Source organism: Anomalospiza imberbis, chromosome 12 (genome assembly GCF_031753505.1).
Source record: "Anomalospiza imberbis isolate Cuckoo-Finch-1a 21T00152 chromosome 12, ASM3175350v1, whole genome shotgun sequence".
Classification (NCBI taxonomy): domain Eukaryota; kingdom Metazoa; phylum Chordata; class Aves; order Passeriformes; family Viduidae; genus Anomalospiza; species Anomalospiza imberbis.
Genome location: NC_089692.1, coordinates 19,713,918 through 19,727,328, shown reverse-complemented (window position 1 = coordinate 19,727,328; position 13,411 = coordinate 19,713,918). Strand labels below are relative to the sequence as shown.

The following is a 13,411-nucleotide window of genomic DNA, read 5'->3' as shown; positions in this document are numbered from 1 at the left end:
TCCAGCTCAGGATATCCCACAAGTCCATGAACTAACGAATGCCCTCACACCTCTCCAGGCTCAACTCCCTCCTGAAGCAGTTTTCAGAAAGAAAAGCATCCTACAGGATTTATTCTCCCTTAAAACCACCTCAAACTCACATCCAACAGCACATCCTGGGAGCTGGAACAACTCCAGCTGAAGTCCAGAGCTTGGGCGCCAGCTGGGAGCAGGGATGACTCTGAAAGCAAATCTCATTTACTTCCACCTATTACCTGGTTTGATGCAATTCCCCCTCTGGATGAAGTCACCTTCTGGAGGGAAGGAAAACCACAACAGAAAGCCTCATTTTGGGGTGTGCTTGGCTTTTTGACTCAGCACTAAACGCTACAGACAAGGAAGCTGCTGCTCCTGACAGGACACTTTCAAAGCCTTTCCTCAGAGCTTCCAATGTGTGGCATCACCAAAGAAACTCGTTCAACCTAAAACTGGGATCTGATGCTGCTGGATCATCTTCTCCAGTGGAATTCAGGAGGCACAATAGAAAGTGAGAGGGAGCAGCTCCCTAGAGAAAATCCCCATCGCAGCCTGGCCAGGTCCCACGGCTGGGAGATGAGGAGGGGAGGATTTCTGCTCACTTTCACTCCTACAGCCAGGTGATTTTGTGCTGGATCTGGTGCTCGGTGGAGCTCCCAGCTCCTGAATTCAGTAAATTAAAAAATAAGAATGCTTTGCTGCTGGGTCTGTGAGATCAACCTGCCATGGTGAAAAGGAGGGAAGAATTCCAGGGCTGGTGAGCCATGGGATCAGCTCAGGAGTTCATCCTCACCCACTTCAGCACAGAGAAGGGCAAAGAACTCTCGTGTTCATCCCAATCTTTTAAAGCAAATTCCAATTTTTAGGAAACAACTGAAATATTTCAGAATTAACTCCTAAGTCTCTTCCACAAGGTTTAAAAAAAATAATTAGAGGGAAGAAGAGACAAGACAAGAGTGACCAAAAGCTCCTGAATTTCCACCCAGATCCTCAAGAATCACTTGGGCAGCAGCTTCCAAAGGCAATTTTACCCTTAAAACAACCGAAAGTTTTCTTTTCCAGAAGGAACGCGCTGATGCCCATTTGGCTGGAATGTAATGACAGCAATCAGGAGGAGGAGTGAAGCTGAACCTGGCTTTGGCAGGGAGAGAAGGAGCAGAGAAAGCTCCAGCTGGCACCACCCCAGCGTGGCTCAGCCAGCTCCCAAATAAACCTGCCTCCCAAAAAAACCCAGGCTGAACATCACTGAGTCCAAGAAAACTTTGGAGGAGGGGAAAAAAAAGCTGCCCAGCTCAAGCTCTCCTCATGTATTATGCAAATGCTGCCGAAGCATTTCTAATCTTGGAGGGGAAAATGAGTGTGCAGGGGAAAGCACTTCCTGTCCTTCCCCATGCCGTGGGACAGGGAACCAAACCTTATCACCCCTGGGCAGCAGTGACGTCAGCCTGGCTCCGGGGCTGCTCTTCCAGCTCCCTTTTCTCCAGGAGGAAAGTCCAGGGATGATTTAACAGCCTTTGTGTTCCTGCAGGAAAGCTGCGATTGCGTCAGCGCCGCTTTTCCTTCAGTGGCAAGTGGAATTTTCCAGAGGAAGTGGACTCGAGGAATGAGTGGAGCCATGTGCCAAGGCAGCTGTGAAGGGACCTGTAATTGCTGCACAATAAATTCCAGCAGAGTGCAAGCACGCAAGAACTCTTCCCGTCTTGGAGTAATGGAGAGGGACAACAGCTCTGGAAAGCCACCCACATGTGTCCAGGACAGGGAATGCTGGGCCTTGGAGCTGCTGCCCATTGATCCTGGTGAAATATTAGCAGGGAAAATGCTTTTCTCAAGCTGTTTCCATCTGAAGCTGAGTTATCAGTTGCTTTAAAAAAAAAAAAATAGGAAGGATTTCTTCAAAGCCTGATGGGGAGAGGCTTGGAAATTAAAGAGTGGAGATATAATCTGAACCTCCAGGATGAAATCATCCCAGCAGGGAGATAAAGCTATCTGAGATGGCATCTCCCCTAAGGGCTGAGCATTTGAAGCCTGGAGAGCCTCCTCTCCATGAGCAGGAGGCAGCCATCCTGCCCAGAATGTGCCAGTGATCCTGCCCTGCCTTGTTCCACTAAAATCCAGGCAGGGATCTCCCTGTAACTCCAGCTCTGAAATGCCACAGAAAATCACATTACTTGAGATCCACATCTGAGTCACTCACTGCCCTCCATCTTGATTTAGGGTTATGAAATTCTGCTGCTGCTGGTGGGGAAGTGGAGGCAGCAGCTCAGGAACCGTAAGGACCAACAGAAATTCCAGGCAGCAGGAATTTTTTGTGGAGAACTTGGAAAGCTTGGTTTGATCCACAGACTTTATCATCATGGAATCACAAAATTGTTTGGGTGGGAAGGGACAATAAAACTCATCCAGCCCCTCTGCAGGGACACCTTCCACCATCCCAGGGTGCTCCAAGTCCCATCCAACCTGGCCTGGGGCACTTCCAGGGATGAGGCAGCCACAGCTTCTCTGGGCAACCTCCATCCTCAAAGGGAAGAATTCCTTTCCAATATCCCATCTAATCTGGCAGTGGAAGCCATTCCCCGTGTCCTGTCCCTCCATCCCTTGTCCCCAGTCCCTCTCCAGCTCTCCTGGAGCCCCTTTAGGTCCTGGAAGGGGTTCTGAGCTCTTCCTGGAGCCTTTCCTTCTCCAAGCTGAACACTCCCAGCTCTCCCAGCCTGGCTCCAGAGCAGAGCTGTTCTTATCACCAACTTCCCCAAAGTCCTGGGAGCAGAAATGAAAGCAGAGCTGTCTAAGCAGGTTCCATGGCTCGGGGTGGCAGCTGCACCACGAAAAATGGGGATGTAAACAAGTTGTTATCGTGTTTATCACAGCACAGCTTCCATGCAGGGCACTGGATTGAGATTCCAAAGAACCTTGGATGTGTTCTGTATGTGAAAAGAAGGGAATTCCTTCTCTGAGCAGTCCTGGAACACCTGGAGTGTGCAGGAGCAGAGGTCCAGCTCCAGCTGGAGCAGATAAAACCCATCTCAGCCTGGGAAACTCAACAGCCTGGGGTCATTTGCTTCCCTTAATCCCCTGCACTCCTGGAAGCTGCCCAGGGACATGCAGACACCTGCAGAGCAAATCCATCCCCTGGATGGAGGCTTTCCCCCCTTCACTCAATTTTCATGGATACAAGACTAAATCAGGGCATTCCAGGCTTTTACCAATGCCCAACTCCAAAACCAGGAAGAGCACACAGCTGTCTGTCCTACCTGCTCTTCCTCCTGTGGCAGGACAAACGGGAACAAATGAAGGATCTCTTTTAGGAATTAACAGATTTCCACAGGGAAAACTAAGAGGATCCCAAATCCACCATTCTCCCACCTTTAAGCAGCAGGATGAGATGCCATCCCTAAGCCCTCCCAAAACTGACTGACAGCTATTTTCATTCAGAGCTTCTACACCCCAAAAATAGGGAACAAATCCAGCTGGCAGCACTGGGAGACTAGCAGAAGCTCTCAGGGAAGACAACAATGACCCAGGAACACTCAGAATTAGAGATTCTTCCAATAAAATGAGTTCAGTTGCTTTGTGGTGCACACACCACCATGAATCACTCCATTTGCATTCCCTTCTTTTTGCCACTCCTTTATCTAATCAAGCTCATTCCAACACTTTCTGACTTGCAGGCCCTGGATAACCTGCATTGATTCCAGAGCCTGGGTTATCCTGCTCATTAACGTGCTCAGAGATTAACAAAGTCAACTTGAACCAGCCTGAGAAAACAACACAAGGGTGAGCACGGCCGTGGGATCACGTAACCTTTTGTCCTGGAATCTGCAGCACCTCACACTCCAGGTGGCACCTCGGGAGCAGCTGGGAAGAAGCTCAGCGTTCCTTGTTGGAAAGGTTTTAGGAGGATTTATGATTTGTCCTTTCTGACTTTGCTGTCAGTTGTCTGAGTCCCCACTCACAGGGTTATTTTGGTTTTTAATGGCTGCCTAAGTGCTCTCCATTAATAGGTTTTAGTCCTGATGGAGGGAACTTCCTTCCAAAAAAAGTGTGGTGTGTGCGATAATGACAGGATGGTCTGTCAGCCTCTACTCCTTCCTGGCACCTTCGGAGCTGCTGTCACCTCCTGGGAACATCTCTGAGGACAAGAGTCCCCTCCTTCTCCTCATCCTACCTGGCACTGGTGTTCCATGGAATTTGGGCTCCATATCATGAGAATCCCAGAATCACTGAGGTTGGAAAAGACCTCCAAGGTCATCAAGTCCAACCTGTGACTGATCCCCACCCTGTGCCATGTCCTGTCCCTCCTTGGACACCTCCAGGGATGGGGACTCCACCATCTCCCTGGGCAGCCCATTCCAGTGCCCAATCATTTCTGCCATAAAGAAATTCCTGCTGATTCCAACCTGAGCCTCCCCAGGCACAGCTTGAAGCTTGTCTGGTCTTTGTGGGAGGAGCTTTTAGGTCAGAAGTCAGGACAAATTCCAAGATTGGAGATGACAATGTCTCACTCCAAGGTTCATTTTGCCATGCTGCTCCCCACCAGAACCCCCAGCATTCCTTGGAGAGGAAATCCAGGTGGGAAAGAAACTGATGTCCATCCCATGGACCTTCTTCCTCCTTGCTTGATCAACACCACCAAGCGCCACCCCAGCTGAGGGGGCAGCAAAATTGAGGTACCTTCTCTCTCTGGTGGGTCCAACCCCAGCCCTGCACAGACACCCCAACAACCCCACCCCGGGCATCCCCGGGAGTGGAGTCCAGACTCTCCTGGAGCTCTGGCAGCCTTGGGGCTGTGCCCATTCCCTGGGGAGCCTGGGCAGTGCCAGCACCCTCTGGGGGACGAACCTTTTCCTAATATCCAACCTAAACCTCCCTGGCACGGCTCCAGTCACACGCTGGGTGCTGTCCCTGTCACAGGGACATCAGTGCCAGCACTGCCCCTTGGGAATGATCTCCTGAATCTCCCTCAGTGCTTTGGGAATACAACCACCAACAGGCCCCACAACACTGGGTTGCTTCATGAGCTCCTGGAACAAACAGATTCCCTCAGATGCTGGTGGGATAAAGGCCTATGGCAACAACAGAAAGGATTAAAACAAATTATTTCAGTGTGTGGAGCTTCTGCCCCCAGCTAAGGGTCAGAACATCTTGCACTGCTCTAAGTTTCTTCAGAGGACATATTTCATGTCACTTCTTTATCCCTGAAAGGCTTTGCACAACAGGGAGCTCCACCGGCAAGACGGAGAGAAAAAGAAAGAATTTTGCACTCAGCAAAAATCAGGCCCAGCCTGGGGCATCAGAACTCGTTCTGGAGATGGGAGCAGGAGGACAGACAGCCAAGTTATCCCTCTAATTGATCATAAAGTGTCCTGGCTTGTCTGAGTGTTCGATGCCTGAGGAGGGAGGAGGAGGAGGGGGAGGAACGGTTTTACCAGCCGTACAATCTCAGATTTTAAACTTCTTGGAGTGCTCACCTTAAGCTTGGGGGAAAAAAAACTCAACCCAAAGCTTAAAACAGCAATTGCACATTCACAGAACCATGGAATGGTTTGGGCTGGAATGCATCTTAAAGCTCATCTCATTCTACCCCCTGCCATGGGCAGGGACACCTTCCACTAGCCCGGGGTGCTCCAGCCTGGCCTTGAACAGTTCCAGGGATCCAGGGGTAGCCACAGCTTCTCTGGGCAACCTGTGCCAGGACCTCCCCACCCTCACAGGGAATAATTTCTTCCCACAATCCAATCTAAACCTCCTCTCTGCCAGTTTGAATACATCTCCCCCTTGTCCTGTCACTCCGTGCTCTTGCTCAAATCCCTCTCTCTCTTTCTTGGCAGCTCCCTACAGGCACTGGAAGACAATTCTGTGAATTCCTTCAAAAAAGGCCAATCCATATGTGACAATCCCATTGGAGCCCAAACACCGCAGCCTCTTCTTTCCAAAGGTTCAAGGAGAAACACTTGTCCCTGAATGCATCAGGGTTTAAATCTTTGTTAAATTCTATTCCTCCTCAGCTCCATCACCCAGCAATGTGGGAACAACTGCGGCTTCTCCACATTTTTAGTCTTGAACTCCTCTGTTGTTCAGAGATGAGGTTAAACCTTCCTGCTTTCAGCAGAATGGAAAGGCAGTTTGTTCCTGTATTCCTGGGTGTTTGCTGTTTGGGTTCTCTCTCAGCCCTTGATTCTGTAGGTCCTGGCTTGTTCCTTCCTCCAGCTCCTGCCGGAGTGACCGGCATGGACCTGGAATTACCGATATCCTCAGCTCTGTCTTGGGCAAAACTCAGCGCTGCTTGCACAACCCCTGTGGAGGAGTTCTGCAAGTTCTCTGGAGGAGTTCTCCAAGTTCTCTGGAGGAGCTCTCCAAGTTCTCTGGAGGAGCTCTCCAAGTTCTCTGGAGGAGCTCTCCCAGCTCATTAGCGGCAGGGCCGCGTGGGCCCTGGAAGTGGAAGGAATGTTAACGGGCAGCCGTGGCGTGAGCCAGCCCAGAGAGGCTGGACCTGCCAAAAGCTGGGATCCAGCAATTAGGGAAAGCCCAGAGTCTATAAATAGAGCCCCAGGTGTGCGCTGTGGCACTGCTGTGCATCCTGCTTCCCAGGAAGCACGGAGCAATCCCAGGTTTGACACGTTCAACGAGCTCAGGAGCTGCTCAATCCCAGGATGCCAAAGCTGCCCCACTGGAACCTGGCACAGAAGAATCTGGAGAAAAGGTGAGACGGCTCGAGCCGCTGCACTGCCATGAGGAAGTTGGGAGCTGGTCACAAAGTGACGTGGGACACAGGCCAGGGCCAGGTCACAGCACGAGTGTGACGGGGACTCCTGGGGAAACGCCAAGTGACGGATGAGGGATGGGGCCTCCAAGGGAGAAGCTGGAATTACGCTTTCACTTGTTAAAAAGCTTTTTCAAGACTTCTTTCTGCAGGTTTGTTTTCTCCACCAGACACCTGCAGAGCTTTGGGATGGGGTCATGTTGACATGGATGCCCACCATGGGAACTGAAATCCCATGGCAGGGGACGGGATGGGCTTTAGGGTCCCTTCCAACGTGGGCAACCTGTGCCAGGGCCTCCTCACCCTCACAGGGAAGAATTCCTTCCCAATATCCCACCTAACCCTGCACTCCTTTGAATTTAAGGCCATTCCCTCTTGCCCTGTCACTCCATGCCCTTTGAAAAGTCTCTCTCTCTGTAGCAGACTTCAAACAAAAAAAGAAAACAGGTGCATCAGAAACTATTTCTGAATGACCAAGGCTCATCTCAAGGAGCCTGTTTTGGAGACACAAGAGGCATCCCCAGCTCTCTTGTGCCAGAGGGAAGCAGGGAATGTGTATCCCCTGAATGCTGTCCATCCCATCTCTGGGCTCTCACGTGGTTTCATGGAATGAGATGGATCCAAGATTGGTGAGCACGGCCACTGCTCCTAACCAGCACCCTTTTGGGCAGCACTGGCAGCCCAAACTCTCCCAACAAAGCCCTACCCCAGGACTCCAGGAGTGCCAAGGGAAGGAGCAGCCAGCAGGCTCATCCTTGGGTCACAGTGACTGTCACTGACTCATGACCTCGAGCTGCCAAGCAGGTGACATCACTTTCATTGACATCATCTCCATCACATGGGTCTGGACAAGATCTGTCCCATCACCAAGCCAAGGAGAGCACAAACCACCGGGCAACGTGGTAATTAAGGTGCACGAATCGTGGTTGTGAAGATTATAATTAAACGGAACGTGTAATTATGGTATTCCTATAACTGCTCTGGAGCTGCTGTTGCTCCTCCAGACCGTTCTGAAACTGTCACTTCCTCTTGGGAAAGAGGGTCAAAAATCAGCTAACCTTTCAGTAATGCAGATAAAAATTCTGGGTTGGATTCAGGACTAAGCCCTGCTCCCACCTGAAACCACCTGATTCCACGTGGAGCCTCATTCCTGGCATTCTTAGCCCTGCTCTTCACTGATCCAACTCTTCCTCATGCCCATCGTGTTTCACGCCTTCCTCCAGTGCAGAGGAACAGCACAGACACCAAGCAGCAGGAGAAGCTCCAATAAATCTTGGGAAACAGCTTCCCTGCACTTCTCTGTGCCCCACACACCCCCGTGTGTCCCCAGGGTGCTCCACACGCTGTGGGAGTCTCCGTCTGCCACTTTTCCCAAGAAACTGTTCATCAGTTTTCCTGGAGATCCCAAAATCATGGAATGGGTTGGGTTGAGAAGGACATTGAAGTCATCTCACTTCACCCCACTGCCATGGGCAGGGACATTCCACTAGAGCAGGTTGCTCCAAGATGTCCCTCTGCAAAAAATGTGATACTTTTCCATTATTCTGAACCAAACGAGGTTGTGACATCAGAGCTTCCATTCCACTGGGATATTTACCCAGTTCTTTACAAATGTGCCTCAGCCAGAGGAGGCTGGGAAGGCAGGATACATAAATCATTGACAGAGGAACAAAACAGGAATCACGTTCCTGCACTTTCAGTCTATCTGGTTCCATTTTCTCTTTCATACAGGTCACAACTACAATTTCCACAAACAATGGGTGGTCAGAGGAAACAAACCTGACTTCATGCTGCAATTCCACTGAGCAGACTCATTCCAAGGACAATTCCTTTACTTTTTTGAGTTGTACTTAAATCTCCAGACACTTTCGCTATCCACAAACTCCCAAAGCAGCCCTGGTTCTTGTGACAGACATTTCTCAAGGCCTCAAAAGGAGTCACCACAGGCCTCCCAGGGACCCCACCTGCAGGAGTCCCTCATCCTCCCAAAACCTCTCCAGCCTGAAGGGAAGAGGGAGGAGCCGACCATCTCCACACCAAAGGACCCTCCTGCTTTCAGGGTCAGGTTATGCACTCTCATTGTCACCGATGCTTTAGCTCCACTTAGTGGCCACAAGGCTCATGAACTACTACTGTCCTCAGCAGTTACACCCACCCGGATCCTCACTCCCATCAGTCACCACCCAATCCCAGCACGCACTTACCTGGGGAGCAGCGGGGACCGGGGCTTTGTCTTGTCCTTGTCCTTGTCGCGCTCCCGCTCCCTGTCGCGGTCGCGGTCCCTGTCGCGGTCCCTGTGCTGCCTGTCCTTCTCGTCCCTCTTCACTCGTTCCCGCTCCCGTTCCCACTCTTCCTTCCGCCGCTGCCGCTCCTTGTCGCGCTCCCGTTCCCGCTCCCGTTCGCGCTCCCGCTGCCGCCGCTCCCGCTCCCGCTCTCGCTCCCGCTCCCGTTCCCGCTCCCGCTGTCTGGTCTCTCTTTCCCTTTCCCGTTCTCGCTCTCTTTCCTTGAAAAAAAATGACAGAGAACCCACGGTGATGCTGTGGGAGCAGCTCCCAGCAAAGCCTGGCGGGCCTAGGAATGCCAGGAATTACATCCGCCCTCCCTCAGCAAAGGATTGAGATCAATAATCTGCAAACCAATGACATGGAGACCAATGATCTGGAGATCAATGGTAGATCAACAACCTGGAGATCAATGATAGATCAACGATCTGGAGATCAATGATAGATCAACGATCTGGAGATCAATGATAGATCAACAATCTGGAGATCAACAATTTGCATCCTGCTGAGCAGAACCTGGATACAAACCCAGCATCACATCCCACACAACTCTTGTTTTCAAAAGGCAACACTTGGATTAATTTGGTTTATGAAGCTCATTAAATAAATGTATTGATGTTTACAAGTATTTTCTCTTGTTGCTGATCATTTCTATAACCAGATAATTAACTTTGCAAATGACCACCAGGAAAATAATTGGTGATGTGTGGCCACAGTGAGGCCCAAGCTCCTGTCCTGCAGAAAACAAGGATTTAGAGCAAAGGAAAAGGTACACTTGAAAGGATTTGATGGAAAGCACTGAAAAGCTCCCCCCTGAGCAGGACTGGTTGGTTTGGTCACTGCTCCAGAGGCACAAAGTTTGCATGAGGGGAAAGGAAGAGCAGGGAAAGGGTTCAGAGCCTTGTTGTAATCCAGATCCACTCCTGGTGTACCACCCACAACTCCTGGGATTTCACCACCTGGCTGCTGCCGCCCTGTGCCTCAATCCTGACATCTGCAGTCAGGCTGGAGCCTCTGCTGCTACACAGAGCACACCTGCCCAAATCTAATCCTCTCCTTCCCAGGAATTAACAAGGAACCCTTTCCTCCACCAGGATCTTTCCTGGAAACTCCCTCCCTCTCCAAGATGTCCAACGATGGGCAAGCGCTGCTCAACTGCTACACTGAGGAGCAGCCAAGGAGCATGAGCAGGAACCACCTTCCTGCCTCAGACATGGAATTGTTACAGTTGGAAAAGACCTTTAGATCGTCAAGTGCAACCCTCAGCCAGCACCATCACCAAGGTCACCCCTGACCATGTCCTCAGGTGCCACATCCACAGGTTTTCTGAACACTTCCAGGGGTGAGGACTCCACCACTTTCCTGGGCAGTTTTTTTCAATGCTTTACACCCTTTCCATGGAAGAATTTTCCTAAAATCCAATCTAATCCTCTCCTGGTGCAACTTGAGGCCATTCCCTCTCCTCCTGTCCCTGTTCCCTGGAGCACAGCCCAACCCTCCCGGCCGTCCCCTCCTGTCAGGAGCTGTGCAGAGCCAGGAGGTCCCACCTGAGCCTCCTTTGCTCCAGGCTGAGCCCCCTCAGGATTCTCCAGCCCCTTCCCAGCTCCGTTCCCTTCCCTGGACACGCTCCAGCCCCTCCAGGTCTGTCTTGGAGGAGACCAAACCTGACCAGAACCCCAGGTGTGACCTCAGCTGTGCCCAGCACAGGGGACAGTCCCTGCCCTGGGGCTGTGGCCATGCCAGGGCTGGTGCCAGCCAGGTGCCAGTGGCCTTCTCAACCAGCACTCCTGGTCCTCTTCCATCAGGCAGCTTCCCAGCCTCACTCCCCAGCCTGGAACACTGCTTTTGCACTCACGGTGCTGGAACAGAACATCCTCCATCCCCTCACCTTCAGCATACTCTGTGCTGGAATTAAGCCAAGATTGAACTACTTGAAAACTCCTGTTTCAAGCACTGCCCTGGAACTGTGCCAAGGCCCAGAAGAACCTGGAAGAAAGTCAGGAAGGAAAAGGGGGAAGGGGGAAGTTCCTTACTTACTCTGTAGTTACGGTAGGGGTCGGGGTCTGTGTACTGAACCCTGAAATTCTCATACTGCCCACCACGCCAGAAGCGCTCTATTTCATAGTCATAATAGGGATCTGCATAGGGATCAAGCCTACAATGAAAAACAGGGAATGTTAGAGAGGGAAAAGGCACCTTGGCACCACAGAAACTGTGTGTGCTAGGTCAGCTCAGCCACTGTGACAAGAAAACCACGTTCAATGCAGCAGGGCTGTGCAGAGATGTTTATTTTCTACACAGCCCAACCAGACAAGTCTTTAAGTGAGGCTTATCAGAGAAAAGCACAAACCTTTCTTGATAAACACCAAAAAAAGAGCTACCAAAAACTCAGCCTTCAAATCAACGTGGTGCACACGCAGAAAGTGCTTTTGAGAGCCCCTTCCAGTGCCTGCAAAGGGAGCAGGACATGCTCTGCCTCATTGATTGAGAGCTGGGATTTCTGCCCATGCACCCACAGCTCATCCCAAACTCCTTCAGGAGAGGAAGGGATGGAGACCCCCCCAGTTCCCTGCCCCTGGAGTGGTGGCTGCCACCAGTGCCACCAGTACAGGACAGGTGCTGGTGCTGAGCTTTCCACAGGGAGCAGTGGAGCTTTCGGGACAGGTCAGCAACACTCTGCAGCTGGAATTACCCCCTGGAATGAAGGCACCAGTTCTGCAGCTGATATTCTCCAGTGGGAATCAGCTGCTGGCCCAGCCATGGACTGGTGAGCACGTGGCACACACAAAACTGCAGAACGAAGGATTTTTGGGGAGGAGGAGGATTGAAACCCCACCCTCCTTAAAGCTGCTTCCTCCATTTCCTGATTTCTATTAACACTGTTTGATGGTTTTAATTCCCCAACTCAACAACATCCAACCACCTGGAGTGCAAATACCAGATCCACTGTGAGGATGAGGAGGGGGTACAGGGAATAACAAACTTCCAGGGCCACAGAGGAGTCGGTGGCACAGCTAAGATTATACAGCAAGTGGTCCCAAATTCCAGATTATCCAAAATGAGGATCTGATTTCTCAAAAAAAAACCTAATGAAGGGGCCGCTTTTTGAATTTTAAAAGTGCCAAATAACCAGGTTAAGATAAAGGTGCTGCCCTGTGAGTGGTACCTGTATTTCTTTCAGTGCTTTTAAATAATTTAGGATTTCTCTTTTGGACTGAAGCAATAAGCCAAGGGAAGGACAACTAGGATTTGGGATGCAACAAACTCCTGATGCCAACCCCAAACCAGCCTGGATTCAGTGACATCAGGTGTTCAAAGAGACAGGAAAACATCTCAAGCCATGCCAGAAAGGAAACTCTACTTTTTCACACAGCCTCAAGCCCAAATTTCCCCTTTCTATAATACTGGTGGAGGTTTTTTAATTTCAAAAAGGATCACTGCTGTGTGTTTGGGTAATTCAGTGCTTATATCATTAGAAAACAATTGGTACCACCCCAAAAATAGTCCAATATATCCACTGAGTCAGATGCTGAGGGGACAGCAGTCAGTCTGTGGCCTCGGAAGTCGGAGGAAGTGCAATGGAAAAAAAGGCAAAGGAAAATTTTCTTACAGTTGTAACAGTACTGGAATCAAAGACCTGCTTACCCATAGTTAATGTTTTCTTTGATGTCCACCTCCCTATAGTTATTCAAAAAAGAAAAAGGGATTCATGAACTACTGAGACAACTCCACATGTCACAAGACAGTGCTGAAAGCATTTTCCACATCCCAGCTGCACTTCCAGTGCTCAGTTGGCTGCAAGGTGTCCAACTGGGCAACAAACTGTGTGTGGGGAGGAGAAAAATCTGCATTTTCTAGAGCTTACAGCAGCAGATTTGTAACTTTTCCCTTCACACACAGTGAAGATATTTTAATGTCACAGCTTGCTCACACAGCCTTCAAATTTCAGGAATTCCAGCTGTTGGATGAGTTTTGTTTAACACTGGTTATGTGCAATACATTTTTTTCTGGACTGTAGGAAAACCAGGCCTGTTCTTAACAGTTCCTACGACAGAGAGGCCCAAAATGCTTCTGGTGCATTTCACAGGGCAGTCATAAAATGAAGATAATGGATGAACAGCCCCCAGAACACTGGGGGTAAACCTCAGATGCCTCTGAGAGGAACACAAGGCCAAGATCCAGAGCTAATTAAACTCAGGAAAATATTAATACTTTAGAAATTTATTTTCCTTCAGAACTGAGGACAGAGGTTTTTTGGTGGGTTTTTTTTTTTTTTTTTTTTTTTTTTTTTAATTAGGGAAGGGAATTGCACTCCAGAGCAAATCAAAGAATATTGAACAAAAGCTTAATCTACTCC

The 13,411-nt window shown here is 50.1% G+C and overlaps 1 protein-coding gene across 3 annotated transcripts in view; it reads right to left on the bottom strand.

Moving 5' to 3' along the window:
- Positions 1 to 13,411, bottom strand: part of ZC3H18 (zinc finger CCCH-type containing 18) — a 43,251-nt gene that overhangs the window by 17,972 nt on the left and 11,868 nt on the right. For 2 of the 3 annotated variants that reach the window (XM_068203167.1, XM_068203168.1), the window contains exons 7-9: positions 12,700 to 12,732; positions 11,092 to 11,209; positions 8,977 to 9,275 (exon numbers count right to left, since the gene is read on the bottom strand). In XM_068203167.1, coding sequence (XP_068059268.1) covers positions 8,977 to 9,275; positions 11,092 to 11,209; positions 12,700 to 12,732 — 450 coding nt within the window. The remainder of the gene's footprint in view (positions 1 to 8,976; positions 9,276 to 11,091; positions 11,210 to 12,699; positions 12,733 to 13,411) is intronic. The other variant, XM_068203169.1, reaches the window with a different exon arrangement.